The sequence below is a fragment of the Oryctolagus cuniculus genome, chromosome 11 (assembly GCF_051225735.1).
Source record: "Oryctolagus cuniculus isolate XC-2025 breed Fujian yellow rabbit chromosome 11, ASM5122573v1, whole genome shotgun sequence".
Taxonomy (NCBI): domain Eukaryota; kingdom Metazoa; phylum Chordata; class Mammalia; order Lagomorpha; family Leporidae; genus Oryctolagus; species Oryctolagus cuniculus.
The window spans coordinates 119,418,838-119,444,814 of NC_142877.1; the positions used below are offsets into that span (position 1 = coordinate 119,418,838).

At 63.7% G+C, this 25,977-nt stretch overlaps 1 protein-coding gene across 2 annotated transcripts; it reads left to right on the forward strand.

Moving 5' to 3' along the window:
* Positions 1–7,987: 7,987 nt before the first annotated feature.
* LOC100344884 (1-acylglycerol-3-phosphate O-acyltransferase PNPLA3) lies at positions 7,988–24,112 on the forward strand. 2 transcript variants are annotated; one of them, XM_008252201.5, is made up of 9 exons: positions 7,988–8,254; positions 10,952–11,184; positions 12,269–12,334; positions 15,367–15,576; positions 16,166–16,226; positions 18,539–18,739; positions 19,596–19,728; positions 21,559–21,663; positions 22,911–24,112. In XM_008252201.5, the coding sequence occupies exons 1-9, from the start codon at positions 8,068–8,070 to the stop codon at positions 22,960–22,962; spliced, it is 1,248 nt and encodes a 415-aa protein (XP_008250423.4). In that variant the 5' UTR covers positions 7,988–8,067; the 3' UTR covers positions 22,963–24,112. The 2 variants fall into 2 exon arrangements, with proteins under 2 accessions (XP_008250423.4, XP_089163834.1); XM_089307708.1 differs by lacking the exon at positions 22,911–24,112 and having other exon boundaries at positions 21,559–21,667.
* The last annotated feature ends 1,865 nt before the right edge of the window (positions 24,113–25,977 follow it).

Sequence of the window (25,977 nt, forward strand, 5' to 3'; positions counted from 1 at the left end):
TCCGGTGCCCGCGTGTCCAGCGTCCTGCACTTCTCCCCGGGAGTCACACGGACTCTTGGCACTTGGCTGGAAGTCTGATAAGCCCTCCCAAATCTGTCCCCAGACGTGGCCAGTCCTGCGCCGAAGCAGCTCCAAAAGCAATGGGGCCCGCCTCCGCAGAGCAAGGTGGGGGCCGCAGCTCCCTAAGGGGGCGGGGAATGTGCAAGGCCCAGCAGGTGCCACCCCGCCTGCTCCCTCCTCCCTGGGGCGCTGGGACCCTCCACAGCCCCACACCCTCTGTCTCTCAGGTGCTCCCTGCAGGGGGAGGTGGCTGGGCGGGGCATGGAGCTTTCTGGGTGCTGCGACGCTCCCAGCGTGGTCTCATTGCCTGCGGAATAGCTCGCCTGGCTGTATTCTCCATCCATGCTCTTGACTGTGTCTCTGCCTTCACAGCGTACAGGGTCTCGGCAGGCAGCCTCTCCCTGCAGCCAGGCTCTGGCTCGTCCCCGCCCAGCCCGGGGAGCTCCAGGCTGTGCAGGGCGCCGGTACCTGGTCTCTGCAGCCCGGCCCACTGCGGCAGCCCTGGGTTCCTGCGCGTGAGTGGGCCTGTGACAGCGCGTCCCTCGTGGGGATGACGAGCCCCCTGGCATTGCTATCTCAACTTAATCTTTTTGAATTCTCATCACAACACGCAGATGGGTCTGGGGAATCGTGGGTGCAGGAGGTTCAGGCGCAGTCCTAGGCAACCTCTCCCGTCCAACCTGCAGAAGGGCAAAGAACCAGTTTGGCTGGTGCTCCTAGTCAGTGGGCCAAGAGCCTCTGCCCCCGGGTCCAGTCGCTCCTGCTGCAGCCCTGCAGGGGGGGCTGTGGAGGTTGTCACGTGGCCCCACTCCGGAGGGACCTCCTGGCCAGGTTTCCTGAGGGCAGAGCTGGGAGCGCCATGCCACCCAGGGAGCAGGGCCTGAGCAGCCATGGGGGGGGGGGGGGCGTGGAGCGAGGCTGCCCCGCCCGCACAGGGTCTGAGAAAGGAGCTGCAGGCTTGGCCCAGCCTGGGGAAAAGGCATGGCTGTGTGAGAGACTGTGAGGGCTCCAGGTTCAGCACTTGGCGCTGGGGACTCGGCCTGGAGCCGCACACACCGGGCAGAGATGCAGAAAGGTGCAGAAGGAGGGGCCGGCGCTGTGGCATAGTGGGTGAAGCCACCTCCTGCAGTCCCGCATCCCATATGGGCACTGGTTCCAGTCCCGGCTGCTCCTCTTCCGATCCAGCTCTCTGCTGTGGCCTGGGAGAGCAGTAGAAGATGGCCCAAGTGCTTGGGCCCCTGCATCCACGTGGGAGACCCGAAAGAGGCTCCTGGCTCCTGGATTCGGATCAGCACAGCTCCAGCCATTGTGCCATTTGGGGTGTGAACCAGCGGATGGAAAACTCTCTCTCTCTCTCTCTCTCTCTCTGCCTCTCCTTCTCTGTGTAACTCTGACTTTCAAATAAATAAATAAATCTTTAAAAAAGTAGAAAGTTGCAGAGGGGGAGTCTGGAACCTTCTGCGAGTCGGCTTGGAAAGTCCCTGTGCTGCGAGGGCTGTGTCTGAGCCGCCCACGAATGGCCACCACCTGAGCTGAGGACCCAGGAAGTGGCAGACACCAGACGTGGGGCCAGGGGTCAGGGCTGAGAGGGCTGCGGGGGGATCTGAACTGCACCGTGAGAGGAACGTGGACGCCAGGGCTGAGGACAACGGCAGGGATCTTGACCGTTGAACGAGGGGAGAGGACGCCTTGCGAGTGTCAGCAATGATGGGTGGGGTGGGTCCTGGTCTTCACGAGAGGAAGAATTCAGACGTGAGACAGAGAGCGGTGGTGAGCCAGGGAGCCAGGTTTAACGGGGTGGGGCATCCATCGGAACGCATGGGCACCTCTCCAGACAGAATCGGAGAGGCAGAGAGAGCCCCCTCGCCCAGGCCGGGGAGAGCAAGGTCAGGTGGCTAAATGGAGAGCATAGACCTGGAAGGCCGGCGTCTGCCTTATAGACTGTGCTCAGGCACGCAGTCTAGGAGAGAGAAAGGCCCGGGTCCGCCCGCTTCTCCTCCCCCTCCTCCCCCCATCCTCTTCCCCTCCCCCCCCAGGACACAGGGGTTGCTGGGTGTGAATCAGGTGAGATTCCTCCCCAGGTTTCACTGCTTGGTGCCGTCCCACTGGGGAGCCCACCTCCCCAGGTGGCCCAGCAGGACTTTGCCATGTAGGGTCCTGGGCTGCTTCCAAGGTGAGCTCCTGAGTGTCTGGATACTTTGTTTTCCTGAAGGCCCCTCCCCCACACACACACATCTAGGCCGATTTCTCACTTCCTACTTAAGTGACACAGCCCAGTATTTGCAAGTGAAGTCATGCCCAGGACCCCTAGCCTTGTAGGTGGATCCCAGCCCCACCCAGGGGGAGGGGGCAGCTTAGGGGGTGGGTCTTCCCCCAGCCTGAGCCGGGGTGGGTGGGGACTATTAGAGGAGGTAAAGCTGTGCTGATAAAGCCCAGGGAGGAATTTCACAGATTCCCTTCCCAGGAAGCCCTGCCCTCCCTGCACTAACATCCCAGAAGGAGGGGGAGGGGGAGAGAAAGGAGGGGCTCAGGGTTACAACACTCCAATCTGAACACAGCGGGGCCGCAGGCCTTTACTGAGATGCCTACGGCCAGCAAGCTCTCCTGCGGACAAGACAGGGGCCTCTGAGCTGGCGACTCCCACAACCAAGTCAGGGCGGGACAAGGTCACACGTGGCTTCTGTGTGGGTTTAATTAATTAAGTGATCTGAAAGGCAGGGTGAGGGGGGAGAGAGAGAGAGAGAGAGACAGAGAGGTCTTTCCTCCACCGGTTCACTCCCCAGACGCGAAGCCTGGGCTCTGCCCGGCGCCCTTGTGGGATGCTGGTGACGCAGACGGTGGTTGCACCCACCGTGTCACAACACTGGCCCCCGAAACTGCACAATTTAAAGTGCTTTTTAAAAGTTTGGGGGTCAGAATTGTATCGCAGCAGGTTAAGACACCATTTGTGACGCCAGCATCCCATATCAGAGCACAGGTTCAAGTCCAGGCCGCTCCACTTCCGATCCAGCTCCCTGTTAATGCACCTGGGAAAGTGGTGGAAGATGGCCCAAGGCCTTGGGCTCCTGCACCCACATGGGAGACCCTGACTTCGGATCGGCACAGCTCCAGCTGTTGTGGGCATTTTGGGAATGAACAGGCACGTGGAAGACCTCTCTCTCTGTCTCTCCCTCTCACTGCCTGTAACTCTACCTCTCAAACAAATAAAATCTTTTTCTTAAAAAAAAAAAAAAAAAAGAGCAGATGACATCGAGGTGGGGCACTGGGCCAGGGCTGAGGGGTGAGGTGTGGCTGAGTGTGACCCAAGCTCCCTGCCCATGGCTATCACGTGGCTGGGAAATGAGCGATCCTGTGGCGGGGGAGGGTACTGCTGCCACGGGCAGGGGCCTTCCTCACGCTTGCTCCATGCCACCTGTCCACCAGTGGGTCCCGCTGGATCAGCTGGTTGTCCCGCGCCCAGCCGTGTCTCCCTGCGGCCACATGCAGACAGCCAGCAGCTTGGCGGAGCAGCTCGGCCAGGCCCCTGGGTGCCGGGTTTGGTAACTGGGGGAAGCTCCTTAGCCTGCATTTGCCCAGCAGTGCCGGGGAGGAGGAGCCGGCTCCCATCTGGCCCCATCAGAGCTGTCGACCCTCTGTGTTTGTCGTGGCACAGAGCAAACAAACCCTGGAGTTCAGAGAGCTCTCCTTTTGAATGCTGGGCGACACACAGTTGCTTCTCATCACCTGCGGTTTTGTGGCTTGAAGTCACCCCCACGCTGAACTGGCCAGTACCCAATCCCTCTGCTTAGGGAAGACACGGGGCTGGGCCAGCCTTGGTCCCAACATGACCTGGCTTTGTGTGTGCTTTCCGTTAAAGAGCCCTCGCTTGTGCAGCAGCTGAGACAGGCTTGGCGCACCTGTGTCCTGTACGGGGCGCCTGTGTCCTGTACGGAGCGCCTGTGTCCTGTATGGCGCGCCTGTGTCCTGTACGGGGCGCCTGCGTCCTGTACGGGGCGCCTGCTCTGACCCCCCGGCCCCACCTCCAGTTCCAGCTTCCTGCTGCTGCACAGAGGAGGCAGCTGGTGGTCGCTCAGCCGGGCCCCTGCCACCAGTGTGGAGACACACACCGAGTTCCAGGCTCCAGGCTCCCGGTCTCAGCCTGGCCCAGTCCCAGCTGTGGTGGGCGTTTGGGGAGGAAACCAGTGGATGGAAGATTTCTGTCTGTGTCTCCCTTCGTTTCAAATAAAAGGACAATAAATAAATGTTTTTGTAAAAGGCAACTTATTGGATATTCAAGGCTACTTCAAAACGTGCGTGGAAGAGGACATGCTGAGGCTGGCGCTGTGGCGCAGCGGGTTAAAGCCCCAGCTCGCAGTTTGCCGCATCCTCTATGGGTGCTGGTTCTAGTCCCGGCTGCTCCTCTTCCATTCTAGCTCTCTGCTGTGGCCTGGGAAAGCAGTGGCGGATGGCCCAAGTGCTTGGGCCCCTGCACCCACGTGGGAGACCTGGAGGAAGCTCCTGGCTCCTGGCTTTGGATCAGCTCAGCTCTGCCATTGCGGTCATTTGGGAGGTGAACCAGCAGATGGAAGACCTCTCTCTCTCTCTGTCTCTACCTCTCTCTGTAAATCTGTCTTTCAGATAAATAAAATAAATCTTTTTATGAGATGTTAAGATGAATTTACTCTGATGCAAACATTGTTTGAAATTCACACACACAAAGGGCTCCGAGATATTCGTGGAACGTGCACACCACGGAAATCTCCGCACGAGCCCCAAAGCTCCGGGCACCAGAATAGACACCTGCCTTTTAATTCCATTCCCCCACAAACTTTTTGAAGCGCCTTTGTGTGTTGTGGATTGGGAGACCCGGATGAGACCCAGACGGAGTTCTGGGCTCCTGGCTTGGCCTGGCTCAGCTCTGACTGTCTTGGGCATCTGGGGAGTGAACCAGCAGATGGAAGACTGACTCTCTCTCTCTCTCTCTCTCTCTCTCTCTCTCTCCTCTCTTTCAAGTAGATGGGGAAAAGAATAAAAACAAATAAACAAAAAGCCCAGCAAAAGCACCAAGAAGATGCTCCCAGATGTGAAAACCACAGACAGAACACTTGTTGTTAGTGAGGAAGCCAAGAGGAGGGGTGAGGGTGACCCTGACAGCGAGATCGGCCGAGGGGACCTGCGGTGGCCCCGCCAGTGTCCTCACGGCCGAGGAGGGCAGGGACGGCTACTCTCAGAGCGGCGGTGAAATCCAAGCAAACGCAGAAGGCTTGAGGAAGAATGGGGCCATCTCTGCTCTGAGCTGACCTCCTCTGTCTTCCACCCGTCCCTCGGCAGGTGGCGTGGCGTCTCCCACCCAGAGAGATGGACAACTGCTAGCCTGGATGCAGACAGACTCTGAGGCTGGCAGCCCCGCCCCTGACATGCAGGCTCCCCAGCTGGCAGCCCCGCCCCTGACATGCAGGCTCCCCAGCGAGACTCAGGGTTGACCAGCTGTACCAAGAGCTTCCCTCCGTGCAAATCCATGGAACGAGAACAGGAAACCCAGTACACTGGACGGAACCCATCCCCCTACACATCACGTGCAAAGGGTGCAAGGTCTTCCCTGTCAATTACTAGAGGAATGAAAATTAAAATCCTGTCAATATTTTTCTGGAACAGCTATTGGCACACTCAACTAGCTGTCAGAGGAACTTACTTCACAGCTTACGGCCAGACCTGTGAATACACTCCACAGCCGCGGGAATCTCTGATAAGGAAAATGTCCCCAGCCCGCATGTCCAGCTCTGCCCATCTGTCCCACGCTGCGTCACCCCAGTGAGACCACGCAGAGCCACTGCAAGGCCGTGCGTCCCCTCCTGGAAGTGACCCTTCCCTGTCCAAGCTCAGTCGCCTCCACGCCCACCCCCGACCCCTTCATTTGTTTTTGTCTTCTTTCCTAGGGGCCCCGCCTTCCAGTCCTCCCTGTTCCGCAGAGCAGCGAAGGTCCGACGTGCCTGGTGACAGCAGGGCACCACGGGCAGAGTCACTCGCTGCTTCTGGCAGGGAACAGGCGCAGAGATCGAGGAGAACTTAGCCAGGGCCTGGCTGGTGCACGAGGGCAGAGGTTTGCCGTGTAGAGCACTGGCTACGCGGGGCCAGATCCTCCTTGCAAAAGGGCCACGTGCAGGAGCGCGGGCACGAGAGACAGACAGAGACAGAGCGTGTGTCAGACAGAGGTGGGGACCCCGGCAGAGGCTGAGACGGCCAGGCCAGGTGCGGGATGCTGCCCGCCCACCGCATTTGCCCCCACGACCACCCTCACGTGGCTGCCCACCTCGCGGGATGCTGGGTGAGGAGCTGGACCGAGAGACCCTTGCCTGGCCCCTTCCTCCCCTTGTCTCTGAGGTTTGGGAGCGCCCCCCTGCAGAACACACCCATGCCCACATCAGGGTTACACACGCGCAAGTCAGCAGCCCTGCGAGAGGACTAGCGCCTGAGGCTGGTGGCAGGGTGACTCACCTGGGGCCTGAACACAGCCTCAAATTCCTGCGCAGGGCCCAGCCTCCTGCTGTCAGTGCTGGGAGTGGCCATCTGACGCGGTGGGGGCAGCAGGAGGCTGGAGCCCCCGGCCCTGAGTGTGTGCTGGGACTGTAGACAATGTCCCACTGCACCCCAGCAAGGCCAGCATGGCGGGGAGGGGACAAAGAGAAGCGCGGTCTGGCTGCGGCTCTCCCGACTGCCCTGGGCCCTGGGGCCCGGCCCTCCCTGTGCCGGGCAGGCATCACTGGACAAAGTGTCTCTGTGGGAAGGCGGTGGCCCAGGTATTTGCTAAGGCCCTGGAGCGCTTCCGCCCTGGGATTAGCTGCGGGGAGAGGAGACAGCCTGGCTGTGAGCAGGCCCTGAGGTGGCCACGCTCCAGGCATGACCTGTCCAGGTGGCGTAAGGATCCCGACAGCAACTCCACAGGTGGATTTGCACAGGATTCGGGGAAGGGAAGGGAGGCCTGGCTCCAGAGACCACGCGGGCCTGGTGGGAAAAGGAGAGAGCTGTCCTGTCCACTCGGCAGCAAGGAGGAGGGCAGGATGGCTCAGCTGACCCGGCCCTCCACGGCAGAGCTCTGGGCGAACGTCTAACCTGCCCCAACGGCTGCAGAGCAGAAGCCCTGGCCAGTGCCCGGTGCTCGCCAAGCGCCCACTGAGGGCAGCCTGAGGCCTGGAAGCTCGGGTCCCCCCACTCACAGGCTGAAATCCCAAGCACCCCCGCGGGTGATGGCAACGGAGGTTGCACAAGACGTGCAGCCTTGGTGCACGGGGCTAGGACGCGTTTACACGAGGCCCCGGGAGAGCCCGGAGGTCCACGGGTGAGGCAGCCTCACCAGTGTCACCGGGAACCTGCAGCACCGGGACCGGGACTTCCAGCCTCCAGCGCCGTGAGCAGCGAGCTCAAGCCGCCCAGGGGGGCGCTTACTGTGTCGAAGCACCCTCGGCCCCCCGGGGCCCGCCGTCGCCACCCCAGCACCTGTCATTCGCCATTTCCATTTAGGAATGAGACTCTGAAACGGGAACCACTTCAGGTCCCGGCCCTTCCGGGAAAACTCCCTCGCCCTCGGCCGGAACTGAAAAGCATCGCGCAAGAAAAGCCGGCAAAGACGCGCCGCCCCGGCTGCCCGCGCCCGCACGAGGAAACGGGAACGCGTCGGGGGCATGCGAGGACCTCGGTGGGCACCGCCTGCGGCCTCAGCCCGGGACTGGAGGGCAAAGAGGTGAAGAGCCGGCGCCACCGGGAGTTTGCGGCGCGCTCTCCCGGGTCCGCGGCGCTCCCGGGCTGCGCCCTGCGCCGGCCCCGCCTCTCGCCCCGCCCCCGGAGGAAAGGAGGGAGGGGAGCGTCCCGCCCGCCCATTGGCCAGTCGTCGGTTCATTTGCATCGGCGGGGGCGGGCCCAGTGACGTCACGCAGGGTATCTGAGTGGCTGCTGGGTTGCGTGCTCAGAGCCAGAACTGGCGCTGGTCACTGCGGTCCCTCGCATCCCCGTCCCGCGCGGCCCCGCGCCGCCATGTACGACCCGGAGCACGGCTGGAGCCTGTCCTTCGCGGGCTGCGGCTTCATGGGCTTCTATCACGTCGGGGCTACCCGCTGCCTGAGCGAGCACGCCCCGCACCTCCTTCGAGACGCGCGCATGTTCTTGGGCTGCTCCGCCGGGGCGCTGCACTGTGTCACTTTCCTCTGTGGGATGCCGCTGGGTGCGTGCGGGGGACCCCCGGGGTCGCGGGGTGCGTCCTGCAGGGGCCCGCCCCAGGCCCGGCTGCTCGCGGGCAGGGCACACGCCCGAGGCCCTGCTCCTCTGGGCGTGGGCGCCCACGGGGACCTGGCGGGCGTGGAGGCTTCCGGAGCCCAGGGCCATCTGCCCCAGCGCCCGGTCACCAAGGGAGTCCTCCTGGGACTGGGAGTCGGGCTTGCCCTGGGCGACCCACGGGCAGAGCTATACAAGAGCCTGTTTGCGGGTGGTGGGCGTGGTGGGCGTGTTGGGGGTCTGAGTACAGGGAGACCCTGGCCCGTGTCCCACCTAGGAGACCCAGGGACAGGAGCCACTGCCCCTCTGGGCTCTGCGTAGCCTCTCGGGGGTGACCTGGGGTCCTCCAGCTGGTTCGGCATAGCGCTGGGGAGAGGAGTGGGATGGGAAAGTGTCTCCTTCCCTCCCCCGTGTTGGGGAGACTTCCTGGGGGGCTGGAGTGGACCCCTGGACATCACGCCCTCATCTCTCTCTCACTCCTCCCTCTCCTTTAGCGGCCTGGTGCAGGGCCGCTGGAAGTGAGATGCTGTGGGGTGGAGTCCGTGTGTCCCTTGGCGTGCTGGCCAGAGGGACACAGGGGCTTTGTGTCTTGCCAAGACCCAACTCCGAGGGTGTGGCATCCTTTCGGGTTGCCAGTGTGCCGCAGGCGGTGGGTTCTGAGCCGGGGGCAGTGCCTCAGGCAGGTGGCATCATGGAGCTGTCCCCACGTGGGAAGAAAATGCCCTTTTGTCAGCCCCTGTTTGTCTGGGCTCGGAACAATTTACTCTTTGCTCTGCTGGCCAGTGCCGGCAGGGGGTGAGTGGGGAAGCCCCTCCAGGACAGGAAGCCCTGCCATTGGGCCGGATGGATGAGCAGACCCTGGGCTGACGGATTTGGGGATTAGGAGAGAGAGCTTCCTGGCTGCCTGCCCATCTGTCTGCCTGCCCATCTGTCTGCCCTCCCCAGCCGGGGAGAGGAGCAAAGGGCAGGAAGTGTGGCCTCCTGGGAGGATTAGACTGGCCTGCTGACCATCTGCACACCGTGGCGTTAGCAATGATGAAAGTCAGCGCCTGTGTCCCCAGGTGGCCCGTGGGCACCGCATGGAGGAATGTTGAATCGGGGTGAGATTAACGTGTACTGACCCCCGCAGCCTGAAAGGCAAGCCGGGGCCTCCAGCATTGGCCGGCGCGGTGGGGGTGGGGGCTCCTAACTGAGCACCCGGCAGGTGCAGCCTGAGGGCTGTGCTCTGTGGACGCGGGGAGCCTCAGGGACCTCAGCTCCTGGAAAGTGGATCTGGAGGTGTTGTCACGAGCCACCCTCTGTGTTGCAGGGACCCAAGGTCCTGCTTGCGCCCCTGCCTCCCAGGGAGCTTTGAGCGGCGTTTCCCAGGCTTCCGAGCCCAGGTCTGTGTCAGGAGAGACGGACAGAGGCCTCCAGCTGCACGCATGTCCATCCGTTCCGGCTAGGCTTAGCGGAGGTGAGGGAACAGCGGGGACTCATGAAGCAAGTCCTAGATGGATCAGGTTGGGCCAGGGTCTATCCGACAGCATGCGTCCCAGGATTCGTAGCAGGCGGGGGCTTGGGCTGGGAGGGGTGGTCCTTCACACCAGGGCAGAGGGGAGCAGGCTGGGTGGGGGGTCAGTGCCGGCCCCCTAGTCACGCTCCGTAGGGGCACGAGTTATTTTCTAGGACTTGCCTTGGTCGAATCCCTTACACACGGAATTGTACCTGATCCTCTGTGTCCCCAGATGTCGGGTGAATCTTGTCCTACGTTGAACAGGCGGTGAGGTGGCTTACTGTGGTCTCTGTTGGCGAGAGGTGGACAGAGGATTCAAACGCAGGTCCAGGTCCCTTCTGTGGGGTCCTACAGGGTCCGGATGACCTGTGCCGAAGCTGGTGCTGCTGTGTTCCTGGCCTCTGCTTTGGTGGGGGCATGGTGGGGGGGAGGGCTCACCTGGGCCCAGGAAATGGGCGGCTGTGCTACCAGAGAAGTACACAAGCCACGTGTGTCATTCTACATATGCGGATCACACGGAGAAAAAACCCCCAGACACAGGAGAAATTGATTTCACTGAGCCTTCTCTATCCAAAATGTTACATTTATGCACTGATCTAATATAAACCATTATGAACAAGAGATTCCATACATATTGAGCCTTTGAAATCGGTATGTATCTCACACTTTTAAAAGATTTCTTTATTTATTTGAAAGTCAGAGTCACAGAGAGGGAGACAGAGAAAAAGAGGTTTTCCAGCCACTGGTTCGCTCACAAATGGCCACACTGGGTGGGCTTGGGCCAGGCTGAAGCCAGGTGCCTGGAGCTCATCCCAGTCTCCCACATGAGTGGCGGGGGTCTAAGTGCTTGTGCCATTTCCCACTGCTGTCCCAGGCACATTTGGAGGGAGCTGGATCAGAAGTGGGGCAGGTGGGACTCGAACCGGCACTTACATGGGATGCTGGTGCCCTGGTAGCTTCCCCCACCGCCCTGCAATGCCAGCCCCGTATTTCACACGTCTTCATTCAGACCAGCCACCTGTCAGGGACTCGGTGGCCGTATGTGGGGAGCAGGTCGGCACAGGTCCGGTAGAGCGTCGGCAGCTTCCTGGCTGCCAGGCGGGGTTCCGGGCCCCCTGCAGTACCTGCTCTCGTTCTCTCTCCCACCCGCAGACAAGACTCTGCAGGTCCTCATGGACATGGCCCGGGAGGCCAGGCGCCGGAACATTGGCGTCCTGCATCCTTCCTTCAACCTGGGCAGGTACATCCGGAACCAACTGCAGCTCTACCTGCCGGCCAACGTGCACCGGATCGTCTCGGGCAGAGTGAGCATCTCGCTCACCAGGGTGTCGGACGGGGAGAACGTGCTGGTGTCCGACTTCCACTCCAAGGAGGAGGTCGTGGACGTGAGTAGCCTGCCTGTCCGGGCGCTGACGGGAAGCCCCGGGGACGCTCAGAGATCTGGTCCCAGGCGGTTCTACAAACAACCCCACGCTCCCCCAGCGTAGGCTCCCGCATCCGACCCTGTGTGTCCCTCCCCTCTGCACCCTCCGTGCCCCGGGACCAGCTCGCTTCCGGGGTCTTGTTCGCGTCTGTTCTCAGCGTAGCGCAGGGAGCGGCTTTGGGATGTCACGTGGCTGGTGCTCCCAGGGGGCGTCTGGCACGATGACTTCATCTTGCTGAGCACAGGTCCCTGCGAGGCAGCCACCTGGTGAGCAGGGCCCGCGGCTCCGCAGCCAGCCTCAGTCTCTGCTCGCCTTGTTTCTGGAAGGTTCTTCTCAGTAGCCGGACTGTCCGTCCCAGCTGCAGCAGTGTGGTCCCAGGAGCTTGTTAGAGGCTTAGACTCTCAGGCCTCGCAGAGGAGGGTGTGTGTGTGTGTGTGTGTGTGAGAGTCTGTATATGTCTGTGTGTGTGTCTGTGTGTCTCTGTGTGTGTCTCTGTGTGTGTCTGTGTTTGTGTGTGATTTGTGTGTGTGTGTGTATCTGTATTTGTCTCTGTGTCTGTGTGTGTGTCTGTGTGTGTGTGTGTCTGTGTTTGTCTCTGTGTCTGTGTGTGTGTGTATCTGTGTTTGTCTCTGTGTCTGTGTGTGTGTCTCTGTGTATGTCTGTGTGTGTGTCTCTGGGTGTGTCTTTGTGTGTGTCTGTGGCCCATCAGCCCCACAGGGATCCAGGGAACGTGAGGCGGGGAGAAGCACCAAGCTCGCCCCTTGTGGCCGCGAGTGGTCCTCTCTGGGTCCTGTTTGCAGAGACCCCGCGCACTCCCATGGGGGTAGGGACAGAGAGTTGAAGCTCGTGAGGGTCCATGGGCTGGGTTTTTCTGCCTTGGATTTTTCTGAATTTGTTGAAGACCCCTGCAGACAGGACCTGAAGTACCGGTGCCGCGTTGGTTCCCCGCTCAGTGGGCACTGGGGGGTTGTGCTGTGAGCAGGGCCGCGGAGGCCCAGGGGAGGGAGCGCGCCCGGCCCCGGCCTCACAGCCTTGGGTCTTGCAGGCCCTGCTCTGTTCCTGCTTCATCCCCTTCTACTCTGGTGTCATCCCTCCTGCCTTCAGGGGTGAGGTACGTGTGGCAGCGGGACTGGGCTGGGGGGCGCTCTCCTGTACTCGGCCGGGGCACCCAGCACCACGCCCCACGCCTCGTGCCTCTCGGCCTTTCAGACAGAGAATCCTCAGCTGGGCCCACTCCCGGGCTGCCCGGGCGGCCAGGTTTACCCCTGGGCAGGTCGTGAGCTCGCTGTGGGCAGGTGAAGCGGCCGGCTCGTTCGGTCTGCCCCGAACCCCCCTGGAGCACCTCCAGTCTCCCCTCGTGAGGCCGGGCTGTTCTCGGGGGAGGTAGGACGTGTCCTGCCTTTCCCGAGCACCGTCGCCGGCTCCTGCCACCCAGCTGCAAGGCTGGCCCGACACCAGCGAGTCTGGGCTCCGAGGTTCTAGCCTCTTAGGGCTGTTCTGGAACTCGTGAGAACAGCAGCAGCGTAGCTGATGACATCCTGCAGGTGGCATAGGCAGGGTCAGGTGCGGAGGGCACAGGTGTGGGGGAGACACCTGTTAGGAGCCAGGTCCCGCTCCGCAGCGCCTCCCTGAGTCCTCTCCATGGAAGGGAGATGGGCTCAGTCGCCCTGTGCCTGCCAGGGGAATGGAGACAGGGAGATGGGCTCAGTCGCCCTGTGCCTGCCAGGGGAATGGAGACAGGCTTGCTCTGGGAACTGCGGCTCCAGCCACCCGCTGCTGCCCACTCTGGGTGGGTGTGTCTTAGCTCACTGTGGGACAGCGCAGGGGTCCACAGGTGCATTGGGGCCTGGCTGAGTGGCTGAAGCATGTTTTGGATTCTGACATTGTCCCCTGCCCCCATCCCGCCTGTGGCTTCCTGTGGGCATCGCATGACCCACGAGAGTTCACAGCCCTGGCTCGATTCTGGCTTTTCTCCTGGCTCAGGGTCTCAGTCCCTGCTGGGTCCTGCTGGGTCCTCTGCAGCCCGTGGTGTGGCCACACAGCGCTGGGATTCGACCGCATTCAGCAGACCTGTGTGCCCGCCACGCTGTCTGGGGTGGCAAGGGCAGGGGCGTGGAACTGAGGCGCGAGGTGCTGGCTCTTCCCAGGGCTTGCCGGCACACATGGGGGACCCCGAGGGCGCGCCCTGGCGTCTGGAGGATGGAGGCCGGGGAGCCTGCTCACGTCCCACGGCCCAAGGACCCTGTGCCCCCGCCGGTAGGGGTGCCGAGCTGCCGTGGCGTGAGCTGCCGTGGCGTGAGCTGCCGTGGCTTGGTGTGGGAGGACAGCACAGAGGCGCTCGTGGTTTGCGTGACGCCGCAGCGCCGTCCTTGCGTGGCAATGCTTCATTGCCCAGAGCCGCTCTGCCAGGCCCTCTGCCAGCCCTGATTAGAGGAGCCCTCAGCGGTCAGTGGTCACCCCAGGCAAATCGAGATCTGCCTCCCCACTGTACTGGTGATAGCTGGGCCGCTTTGCACACCCCCCCCTCTCGATTTATTTATTAATTTGAAAGGCAGAGTTCCAGGTGGGCAGAGAGCGGGAGCTTCCCTCTGCTGGTTCACTCCCTAAATAGTTGCAGTGGCCAGCGCTGAGCCAGGCCAAAGCCAGGAGCCGGGAGCTTTCTCTGAGCCTCCCACGTGGGTGCAGGGGTGCAGGCACTTGGGCGTCCTCCGCTGCTTTCCCAGGCCACAGCAGGGAGCTGGATCAGAAGTGGAGCAGCCGGGACTCAGACCGGTGCCCTGTGGGATGCTGGTGTCACAGGCAGTGTCTTAACCTGCTGTGCCACAGCGCTGGTCCCACGTTCATTGTTTTGTTTCCATCTCAAAAGTCCCTCAAAGAGGGCCGGTGCTGTGGCATAGCGGGTAAAGCCACCGCCTGCAGTGCCAGCCAGCATCCCATATGGGCACCAGTTCGAGTCCCCGCTGCTCCACTTCCCATCCAGCTCTCTGCTGTGGCCTGGGAAAGCAATGGAAGATGACCCAAGTGCTTGGGCCCCTGCACCTGAGTGGGAGACCGGGAAGAAGCTCCTGGCTCCTGGCTTCAGCCTGGCCCAGCTCCGGCTGTTGCAGCCACTTGGGGAGGAAACCAGTGGGTGGAAGACTCTCTCCCCCTCTCCCCCTCCCTCTCTCTCTCCCTCTCTCTCTCCCTCTCTCTCTCTCCCCCTCTCCCCCTCCCCCTCTCCCCTCCCTCTCTCTCTCCCCCTCTCTCTCTCTCCCTCTCTCTCCCTGTCTCTCTCCCTCTCTCGCCCTCTCTCTCTCTCCCCCTCTCCCCCTCCCCCTCTCCCCCTCCCTCTCTCTCTCCCTCTCTCTCCCTCTCTCTCCCCCTCTCCCCCTCCCTCTCTCTCTCCCTCTCTCTCCCCCCCTCTCTCTCTCCCCCTCTCCCCCTCTCCCCCTCCCTCTCTCTCTCCCTCTCTCTCCCCCTCTCTCTCTCTCCCCCTCTCCCCCTCCCCCTCTCCCCTCCCTCTCTCTCTCCCCCTCTCTCTCTCTCCCTCTCTCTCCCTGTCTCTCTCCCTCTCTCGCCCTCTCTCTCTCTCCCCCTCTCCCCCTCCCCCTCTCCCCCTCCCTCTCTCTCTCCCTCTCTCTCCCTCTCTCTCCCCCTCTCCCCCTCTCCCTCTCTCTCTCTTCCTCCCTCTCTCTCTCTCTCTCCCTCTCTCTCTCTGTAACTCTGACTTAGTCCCTCAAGTCGCTCATTTTCAAGAAGTTGAAGGAGGCCGGCTCACAGGTTAAGTATCTTAGCCCAGGTTTCCCAAGCAGCAGCGGGGGCGGGGTCTGGATTTGACGAGGGCCGTCTCTGTGCACATCCTGCTCAGTCTGCGGGCACAGACCTGGTCCCTTCGTCACCTTGCCCGCGCACCTACGGGCACCCACCTGGCCAGCAGAACACAGGCTGGACTTCAGTCTGCGGTGCCGCGTGGCCAGGCCCTGTCACGCAGTGGGCGCCCTGTGCGGCAGTGCCCAGCAACCCTGAGTGCCAGCGCAGAGCCTGGCCTGACCCAACACGCCCCAGGAGGGAAGTGGTGCAAGGCTGACTTCAGAGCAGGTGTCCTGCCGTGGCTGCCGGCCCGGCTTCCTCCAGGCAGTGCCGCCCTGTCCTCCCTTCCTTAAGCGATACATGGACGGAGGGGCGAGTGACAACGTCCCCTGCATCGACACCAGGACGACCATCACGGTGTCCCCCTTCTACGGGGAGCATGACATCTGTCCCAAAGTCAAGTCCACCAACTTCCTGCACGTGAACGTCACCAACCTCAGCCTGCGCCTCTGCCTGGGCAACGTCTACCTCATGACCCGCGCACTCTTCCCCCCGGACGTCAAGGTGAGTGGGCGGCAGGGGAGGGGCCCTCCGGCCTGCCTGGCGCTCCAGCTGCTCGCCCCGCAGACCGACAGAGCAGACCTGGCCGTTGATGGAGCGCCCCAAGCACAGCTTGGCAATGATGGCCTCCCTGCTGGCAGAGTCCCGGGGAGGGACTGGGCAGGGGGCGGGCTCACACCAACACCTTCCCACTGGAGCACACGGTGCACACCCACAGCTCGAGCTCCCGGGAGAAAGGTCCAGGCCGGGTGTCCTGCGGGCACGCGCACAGCTGGAGAGAGGAGGCAGCCGTGGTGTCCCAGTGACAGCGCGAACGGCCTTGACCTTTGATAGGTGCAGGCTCGAGCCAGGACCACGGAAGCCCAGAGAAACTGGCGCCGTGGTGGAGCTGGGGTGCCTGCTGTGTCCCCGTGGGCGGTGACGCCACAGCCCCATCCCCAGGGAAGCTCCCAGAGGGGCACCCTCGGCTCAGCCTGAGGCAGCTGTGCCGGGCTCGGGCGCGCTGGAAGCCGGGAGGGTGTTTAGCTGCGTCTGTGCGTGCAGAGGCGTCGGGGTGGCGGCTTCGTGACCGCTGCTGCTGGTTTGCTTGCAGGTGCTGGGAGAGATATGCGTTCGCGGGTACTTGGACGCGCTCAGGTTCCTGGAAGAGAACGGTACGGCAGGGCCTGCGGGTCCCCGAGCCGGGGGGTAGCTTCGTGGAGAACGGGAGCTGTGTGTGCCTCCTGGCAGCCTGTGCAGTCGCCGTCTCCCACGCAGTGCGGGCCACGCTGGCTGCACTGGTCTGTCCTCCTTGCTGGGCCAGTTCCTGGCTCACGTCCTGGCCTGCGGCTGAGGGCCTCAGGCCGCAGAAGTGTTGAGATGAACCGAATAGTGGACGTGTTGGGAGCTCCTGGCCCGCGTGTGGATGCTCTGAACTGGCCTGGCCAAGGCCAAGGAGACAGTGCGTTTAGAAGGACAGGTGCACACTTCTCTACTCAAAGGTGTCCCTTCCGCCCTTCTGGGTGCCACACAACTGGCTGTGTGCTGGGGACGCTGCAGTGCCCGGAACGCGGCCCTTGCCGGTCTCGGGGGAGCAGCGAGCGGAAGTAAGGGCGGGGGGCACGCTCACGGGAGGACCCGGGGTTCGCCCAGGCCTGGGGAAGTAGAGCCTGGAGGGTGCGAATCCACGCCGGGCACCAGGCACGGGGCCCTCAGAGGTGCAGCCTGCAAGCCACAGCTGTGGAGGCGACCTGGGGTGGGGTTACCGAGCTGGGTGGAGAAGAGCGGGCAGGATCAGTGGCCAGGGGCACAGAGGGGCAGCCGGGCCTGTGGACGTGGTGGGGGTAGGGAGCCACTGAGGGTCCTGGAGCAGGCATGGGGGTGAGCAGAGAGCTTGGGTGGCCCCTGCAGCGGCAGAGCAGAGATGGGGAGACTGGCGGCCCGGAGGCCCAGGAGGCGGCCGGGGAGTGAGAAGGAGACGATTATAAGGGTCCCAGGGGGCCGGCGCTGTGGCACAGTGGGTCAAGCCGCTGCCGGCTGCACTGCCGGTGTCCCATCTGCGTGCCGGTTCGAGTCCCGGCTGCTCCACTTCTGACCCGGCTCCCTGCTGCTGGCCCGGAAAAGCAGCAGAAGATGGGCAAGTGCTCGGGCCCTGCACCCATGGCGGAGACCCGCATAGAGCTCCTGGGTTTGGCTGGCCCAGCCCTGGCCACTGTGGCCACTGGGAGTGAACCAGCAGATGGAAGGCTCGTGCGCTCTCATTTGACTTCCAAATAAATAAAATAAGTCTTTAAAAAAAAAGAAGGGGGACCCAATGACCGATGCGGGATGTGGGAAGAGGAAGACTCACGATGAAGGCCCAGCTCCGTCCGTCTCAGCAGCTGGGAGGGGCCAGGCCCTCAGTGGAGTGGGTCTGGCCGGACAGCTGCCGTACTGCCCGTTGGACGTCCCTCGGGGAACCCGTGTCTCCCTGGGGACAGACGGGGTCTGCCACAGGCTCGGAGAGATCCGGGGGAGCGGAAGTGTGGCAGCCGAGGTGCTGGCCCCGAGCGGCGTCCCTGGGCTTTCTTAGCCGAGGCCGGAAGCCAGGGCTGAGCCGGGCCCGCGGAGGTGCCGTGCCCCAGCCCGGCAGGCGAGTCCTGTGAGACCCGGCCGTGCGGTGTCCCTGACTCTGCCTCTTCCCGGGCTGTGCGTTGGTAAGATTGTCCTTTTTTTTATTTTTTAATATTTTATTGTTTATTTGTAAGAGTTACAGACGGAAGGAAAGACAGAGAGAGAGAGAGACATCCTCCATTCTCTGGTTCACTCCCCAGATGACCACAACAGCTAGAGCGGGGCCAGGCTGAAGCCAGGAGCCAGGAGCTTCTTCCGGGTCTCCCACGTGGGTGCAGGGCCCAAACACTTGGGCATCTTCCACTGCTCTCCCAGGCCACAGCAGGGAGCTGGATGGGAAGCGGAGCAGCCGGGCCACAACCGGCGCCCACGTGGGATGCCAGCGTCACAGGCTGCAGCTGAACCTGCTGTGGCCCCACCCAGCCCCGTGACATCAGTCCTAGATTCCAATCCTGGCTCTGCCGCGGCCCAGCTGGCTGACGTGGGGCAAATCTCTCACCCTCTCTGCTTCGGGATCCTCAGCTGAACAAGGCAGAGGATGGCGTGGCGGCCGCGGCTGGGCTGCCTTCGGGCCTGCCGCGAGGTGCCTGCTCAGGCTTGACCGCTAGTTCAACTGCTCTTGGTGAACTCTCAGCTTTGCCTTCCAACCGCCGAACCCAGATGTGGAGGTGGGGCACAGCTGGCGAGAGGTGGAGCCGGGAGCCCAGCTCACAGCTGCGTGGCTTCGGGCGAGGCCTCTGCTGCTGGGCTGCTGTTGAGACAGTGACGGCCTGCGGTGTCCCCCGGTGCTGGCCACCTCGCTGCTGGGGGCGAGGGGGACGCGCTGACCCCTGCTTCCCACCTGCGCCTGACGGGCTTGTCTGATTCCCCGCAGGCATCTGTAGCAGGCCCCAGCGCTGTCTGAGCCTGCCCCCCGCAGAGCGGGCACCGGAGGCCCACGCGCCGTGCGGGGAGGGCACCAGCCCGGAGCCGTCCCCCGGGCCCGAGGGGGACGCGCTGCTGCAGCACCTGCGTGCCAGCATCCTGCCCTGGGACGACGGCGTGCTGCAGACCATGTCTCCCAGGCTCACCGCAGGTGCCAGCTCGCCCGGGAGGGGGCGGGCGGGGACACCAGCTCCCAGCCACAGGGCCCGGGCTGCCTCCGCCTCCCACCCACCCCTTCCCCCTGCCAGGCCTCCCTTCCGCAGGGTCCTGACCAAGGTGCACAGACTGCAGTGAGCCCCCCGCCATGGGCCCCTCCCCCACCTTCCTGCTCTGCCTCCCTGGGGGGTTGTGGTTTTGTGCGGGGTCTGGGGTCCTACCTTGGGGACTCCGGCCATGCCTGCTGGCTTCACCTGCCCGCCTGTCCCCAGGCCTCCTTCCCCGTCCCCCCACCCCGTGTCCCCCCAGTGGTGCAGTATTCCAGTGTGCCGTCCACTAATGAGTGGACCCAAAATTCCGAAGGTCAAGCCCCACCCTCTGTGGTGATGATGTCAGCAGGTGGGGACTGCGCTGATTGGGTCAGTGTCCTCCTCCGCAAGGCCCCAGAGAGGTCCTTGTCCCGCCCACCCCCTGAGGACATGGGAGGTGTGGCCACCTGCAGTGCCTCCTGGCCCCGAGACTGGAAGGTTACTGCCGTTGGCAAGGCGTCCAGCTGACGGGGGACAGTGTCGGACAGACCGACCAGCCCACAGACCAGCGTCTGAGTCGGGCAGCTGCAGAAATTCAAAGGTGGACCAGACACAGGTCCTTGAACTTGAGCTATGGATGCCCCACGAGCTGCAGCTGCCCAGGCTGACGTGATGGGAGACCTCAGGAAGAGGGGGCGGGACCAGGAAGAGGGGGCGGGACCTGGGCGAGGGGCAGGGGCTGCAGAGTCCCAGGTGTGGCTGGGGTGAAGGGATGGGTTCTTGGCGCAGGTGGGAGGGCTGTCTCCATGTCGCCTCTTTCAGTTCTGAACGAAACGATTAAAGACAGAGGTGGGTACCTGAGCCAGATCTGCAACCTGCTGCCCGTGAGGGTCGTGTCCTACGCAATGCTGCCCTGCACCCTGCCCGTGGAGTCCGCCATCGCCGCCGTGCGGGGGTGAGCCTCCCCGCCGCTCTGCTCTGCCTCCTCCTCCTGGGCTCGGCTCCGGGTTCCAGGCCTTGGCGGTGGGAGGGCAGTGGGGGCGCCTCACACAGCCGGGTGCAGCTCAGCCCCCAGGCAGTGGCCCGGAAGTTGCTCTCCTGTCCTGATCTGTCACTCTGTGGGAGCTCCGGAACCCCTGGGGACTTAGGAGCTGGCGCTGGCCTTGGGTGGCTGGGGAGACGGAGGCCTGGAGAGGTGGGGGTCGCGGCTCTGGGCCACGGAGCTGAGTAGTTGGGCGGTCCGGAAGCGGGGTCCTTGCTGCCCCTGGAGCCGGTTTGTCTTTCCGAGCACACGAGCGTGGTAGAGCGTAGGGCAGTCCCATCTCTGGTTCCAGACTTGGTTCCTTAAGACCACTGTCAGCCGCAGGAGGGCAGAGTGGGCGTCCCCAGAACTCGCCGACGCCAGGCAGAGTGGTCAGCAGCTCACCCCACTCAGACGCCCCCGGTCCCGTCCCGGCCGTGTGACCCCGGACAGTAGAGTCTGCCCCTCTGTGCCGCAGCTCCCTGGCCCTGGCACAGGGCGTGAGAGGAGGCTGCCAGGCCCTGGACGTGAAGGGCGCCTCCTGGAGGAGGCTGCCAGCCAGCGAGTGAGGCCATTGCTTCCTCTTCTCTGACCTCAGTACTGAGAGTCACAGCTAGGTGACCGACCAGCGGGGCCTGCGGTTTCTAAGCTGTGCGACCTCAGGCCAGTGGCCCGACCTCTCTGAGCTGCAGTGGTCTTGGGTGTGATTTGCGGTTAGGACGCCCGGTGGGTTACTGAGAAACGGGAGGCACTTGGTGAGAAACGGCATCGTCCTGATCTGACCGTAAACAAGACCAGAGCTAAGAGAAGCCGAGAACGGGGGTCAGGGAAGCGGAACCAGCAGCCTGGCGGCACGAGGAGGCACAGGCGCCCAGGTGCCACAGAGCGCTTGGGACTTGGCGGCCCGGTGCCAGGTTCCGTGTTTGTGAGGGAGGGGACTGGATTCGGGCTCTGGGACCCTGAGAGGGAGCACACGCTGACCCACGGGATCCTCGGGAGGTCCTGGCCCCGACCCGCCTGGGGTCTCCGTGCCCACTGCGTCGGGGTGGGTCCTGCTGCTCTCGTCTTTCCTGGGCCTCCCACCTTCCTGCTTCTCGGGGTCTCGAGTGGCTTCCCGGAGACGTGCACACGGTGGCTGTGTGAGCGCCAGCCCGCGGGCCTGTCCACATGGCGTCCGGCTCTGGCACGGCTGCGGTGGCCTGCAGGGGGCACGTCGCTTCCTCCCGGGGTGTGGAGACGCGGCTCCGTCCTGGGTTGTGAACCGGGGTCCGGCGCTGGCCGCGTTCTGCTTTCTCTGCAGATGCCGGGGACCTGGGCCGGACACGGCTGGGCCCGGGCGCGAGTCCCTTTCACTCGCTCGCCAGCCCTGGGGCGTGGCCTCCCGGTGTGACGTCCATGGCTCCTCCTGCTCTCGGGGCCCTCGTGAGGTGTTTGACCTCCTGGGTTGGGTTCCTGTCTGTCCCTCTCTCCCTCTTTCCTGATTCTCCATCTCTTTGCCTCTTCACCTCTGGGCTCGTCTTCTGTGAGCTGTTACTCTCGGCTCACCCAAACTGGCAGTGTCCACCTCCCGGGAGCGCATCCGTGCAGGACGCGGGGTGACACGGGGCGACACTCGCAGCGTCCCTCTGTGACAGCCGCGCCGTGTTCACGCTGTGCTGGGCTCGCCCTCGTGCCGACACGCCGAGCACACGTGTGTGGACATGTGCACCTGCACGGTGAGTGTGTACGGGCACAAGCACATGGTGGTGTTGGGGTGTTCTGCAGACTGGTGCTGTGGCTCCCCGACCTCCCCGACGACGTCCAGTGGCTGCAGTGGCTGGTGTCCCAGATGTTTGCCCGCTTGACCTCGTGTCTGCTCCCTGCCTCCAGGTAAGCGCCCGGACTGCTGGCGTGTGTGCCAGGTGGGCGCCCCTCTCCTCCGGTGGGACCTCACGCAGTGTCCTAGGAACACCTGGGCGCTCCCCGAGTGGTGGGCTCTGCTCTGTGGGAGGCGGCCGAGCCCCCCAAAGGGCGCAGGGCACCTGCTGGAATCCGTGGCCCAGGCCGACCTGCGCAGCAGCTGGGGAGCCCCCCCACTCGTCGGGTGTGGCCACTGGTGCCCCCTGCTGGAAGGAGGAGAGAGCTCGACCAGGAAGCAGGGGCAGGGGTGAGGGCGGAGGTCAGGAGCCAGACAGCATGGGAGGGGTGGGGCCCGAGAGTGGCTGTGACAAGGGAGGAGTGGGCCCGGTCAGGGCAGGACGGGGGTGCCTTTAGTGCAGATCCCCTGCCTCCCACCATGGACGTGGGGATCACAGCCGCGAGGGGGGGCTGGCAGTGCAGTCTGGGAGGTGCCGCTGCCTCTGAATGCGGCCCAGAGCCAGAGGCCCTCACTCCGGTGCAAGGATCGGGCCTCGTCCTGAAGACCACGGGCCTCGGTCTCCTCCCTGTTCGATGGGGGTGCACCTCATGCTTCTGTCGGGCTTCTGGGAGGCTCGTGGGAGCCTGTGGAACAGCACGTGGCACAGCACGTGGCACGTGGCACCTGGCACGTGGCAGGCCCTCAGGAGAGGGGCCTCGGCTGCGTGGTGTTACTGTGGGCAGATGTGGAAGGATTAGGGAGTGGAAGGATCCGCTTTGCGTTGGGAGCGTGGCCACATGGCCATGTGGCCGTGTAACTGTGGCCATGGCCCCGGCTGGCAGCAGGCTCTGCAGCAGAAGGACGTGGGGGCCCGGGCCTCAGCAGACCCTGTGGGGCCTTCAGCTGCCCTGGGCTCCCAGGATAGCGGGAGGTGTCGGTTGCAAGCTCCGTGGGGCAGCAGCCTGGGGCCTGGTGGACACAGCGGCTCCAGGCAGAGGTGGCGACCCTGGCAGGCGAGCTGGTTTACACGAGGGAGCCGATGGACGCTGTCAAGGACTTGTCGATGGGCAACGCCTGTGCACGTCCAGCGGCTGGGAGGGCCCTGGGCTTGGAGGAACAGGATGGCGCCATCAGCCCAGCTCAGCGCCGAGGGCCGGAGCAAGCCGTGGCTCTGGGCTGGGCCAGCTCCGGTGCCCAGGGTGTGCAGGGCAGTGGGCTCCGCGGCCAGCAGTGTGGGCCGGGCACCGGCTGCGGCGCTAGCTTGCTTTCTTTGTTGCAGATCCCAAAGGCGGAGGAGTGGCCAGCACGCCGCCCTGCAGGCCAGAACATGACTCGCTGGGCCCCTGTGCCCCTGCACCTGGACGCCCGCGCCAGTGGGGACCGAAGCTGGGGCTGCCGGCCCTCCGTCCTCGGGTCCAGCTGAGCTGCTCGGGGAGCAGAGACCTGCTGGGCACGGCGCCGTCTCCCTACTTTCCCGCGGGATGAGTCTCGGGTCAGCGAGGAGGCAGGTCTGGGAACTGTGTGTGCAGCTACTCTGCCCACAGTTTCGGGCGGGAAGCCCGTGGTTTACTGAACCCGAGGGCGATGGACTTGGTCTCAGGGAAAGCTAGCCGGCCGCTTAGGGTGTCGGTGCAGGTCCACTGCTTAGGGAAACCCAGCGTGATGGCAGCATTAGCGCTGCTGGCTGTGGCGGGGCCCCAGGATGGCCTTCAGTGCCCGCTGAGGGGTGGACACTCCCAGTGGCGGTGGCCAGAGTGGCCGGTGACTGGGGTCTGGCCTGGCCTCTGTGCCATCTCGCGGGCTGGAAGGATGACAGGGGCCACGCGTCCCCTCCCCCTGCAGGAAGCCGTCCGGGCACTGGGGAGGCACGGTCGGTCCCAGGAGGGCGCCCCACCTGTCAGGTGCTCTTAGACGACAGTAGCTCAGGACATTCCCAGCACACGTTTCTGGCTTAGCTGAGATATTTCACAGAGTTCATATCATAAGCGTAAGGGGATTTCGTCTTTTGTTGGGTCGTGTGTTCTGTCAATCTGGGAGTTAATCAATAAACCCACCTTTGAAAGCCTCTATAGCGCATGGCCGCCCCGACTCCCTGGTGCAGCCGAGCACAGAGCTGGGTTCACTTCCCTTCTTCCTCCGCAGCCCTGGACTTGAACTTGGCTCGTTTTCTGCAAGCTCTGGCCGGGTTCTCTCTCTTGCGTTCTCTCCGTCCTGTGTCCCCCAGCCTTAGCACCCAGGAGCACTCGGCAGGGAGGCGCCAGCTCCCAGTGGGGTAACTTGTCAGCGCACCCATGACCGGGGGGCACGTGTGTGTTGTCTGCCGCGTGTGTGGGAGGTTAACGACGCTCACACTCCGGGTGCTGGCCAGGGCAGTGGGCAGCCTCCCCAGGTCCTGGGCCACCTGCAGCGGGAGGAGCAACAGTTCAGGCCAGCACCTCGTCCAGGCTGGTCCCCTTGGCAGTGGAGCCCTGACACAGCTGCACGAAGGTCCTGTCCCGGCTGAGCAGCGTGAACAGGAAGCCCCCTACCGAGGGCTGGGGCTGCAGTTCTGGGTTTGCACCTGGCTCGGCACCTGCTGGGAGGTGTGGCTGAGCGCCGTGGGCTCCTCTGTCTGCTTGGACCACAGTGCGGGTGCGAGGCCTCGTCTGACCCCGGCTGGGTGCTGGACACTCAGCCTCCTGTCCTTCCACAGTGCCCAGTAGGCTTCTGGAGTTGGGACCACGTCAGGCCCTGAGCAGGTGCAGCGAAGCCTTCACGGTATTTTATACTTGCCAGTGGTATTTCCAGAGATGGATGTAGGTGCTGGGTGTCTCGTCATCACCGGGAAACGCGACGTGGGTTCCGTGCGACTCACCGTGGCTTGTTTAGAAGTATTCGGTCTTCCTCCAGTGAGTGTGTGTCTTATCCTTGAAGAGACGGTGCCTGGGCAGGCGTTTGGCCCAGTGGGGAAGCCACTGCTCGGGACGCCCGCAGTCCACCTCGGAGGGCTGCGTTCAGTTCCTGGCTCCGGCTCCCGACTCCAGCTTCTGGCTGGTGCAGACCCTGGGCGGAGCAGTGCTGGCTCCAGTGCCTGGGCCCCGCCACCCCCGTGAGAGACCTGGATTGAGGTCCTGGCTCCCAGTGTCAGCCCCTGCCCAGGGCTGCTGCGGGCATTGGGAAGTGAACCACTGGATAGGAGAATCCTCTCTCTCCCAGATAAAGGAATAACTTTGTAGGAAACGTGTGCTCAGATAGGAATTAGGAACGTGTAAGAGAAATGGCCGCGCCTGCCTCCACACCTGGGCCTCAGGTGCGCCCCCCACCTCTGCTGTTTCTCATCACCCAGGCAACGCCTCCTGAACCCCTCCCCGCATTGTCAAACCCCCGCCTGGGCATCTCCCCTCAGAACTGTCCCCACGTGCAGTACTGGATGTCAGAGAGCGGCTGTCTCCAGCAGTTGGTGTGGAGCAGGGCTGTGTGTGTGCATGAGCGTGCGTGTGCGGTGTGTAAGGGGCAGTGTGTGTGCTCAGTGAGTGTAGTGAGTGTGTGTGTGCAGCAGTGCGTGTGCACGCACACTGGAGCCTCAGGGGACAGGCAGTGACACGGCAGCTACCGCACCACCGTTGTTCCCACGACTGTTTTACTTCTCGGGCTGCTCTGTGTTGCCGATTGCCATGGTGAGCGACACGCGTCCCTTTCAGTATCAAAAACAACACAGTAAACGCGATTTCTAAAATGCTGCTTCCTGTCTCGTGTCCTTCCAAGGAGCCCAGCGCCGCTCCCAACACCGCAGCTGCCCGAGGGCCCTGCCTGGCCGGTGCCTCCAGGCGGCCACAGTGAGGTGGCTTCACCCGAGCCCCGGGCCCAGACGCGGCCTCTGCCTCCCGGGGCTGGGCTCGGCGGCTGCCGGCCTCCTGGGAGGCCTCACTCACTCTCAGGACCTCCAGCCTGTGGCTCTGGGGGCCTGGGCCGCCTGCCCCTACCCACTGACTGGGTCCGTACAACCCTCCCCCAGTGGAATGGGACAGGTGTTGGCATGCGGTTGAACCTGGCTTCCGACGCCTGACTCCAGCCCCTGCTGCTGAGACCCTGGGAGGCAGCAGTGAGGGTCCCCATCTCCCCCCACCCCAACCGGTGAGCCCCCATGGCCGTCTCTGGAGTCTGGCCTCGCCCCTGGCCGCCCTGGCTCCCACAGCAGCTTCCCCTGGGCTCAGCGGCCTCAGGCCTGTCCGCCCTCCACGTTACTGCCAGGGCTCACCCCAGGCCCACCCACACCCTGGCACCCAGCACCTGTCGCTCCTCCAGGGCCTGGGCCTCTGCCCCAGGTCCCCTGCAGCTCAGAGCCTCTCTCCCGGGCCACCCTGCTC

Coding starts and splice junctions, on each gene's coding strand:
- LOC100344884 (XM_008252201.5), top strand. CDS start 8,068: ATGTACGACCCGGAGCACGGCTGGAGCCTGTCCTTCGCGGGCTGCGGC. Junction 15,577..16,165: donor TCTTCCCCCCGGACGTCAAG/GTGAGTGGGCGG, acceptor GTTTGCTTGCAG/GTGCTGGGAGAGATATGCGT. Junction 21,664..22,910: donor TGTCTGCTCCCTGCCTCCAG/GTAAGCGCCCGG, acceptor TCTTTGTTGCAG/ATCCCAAAGGCGGAGGAGTG.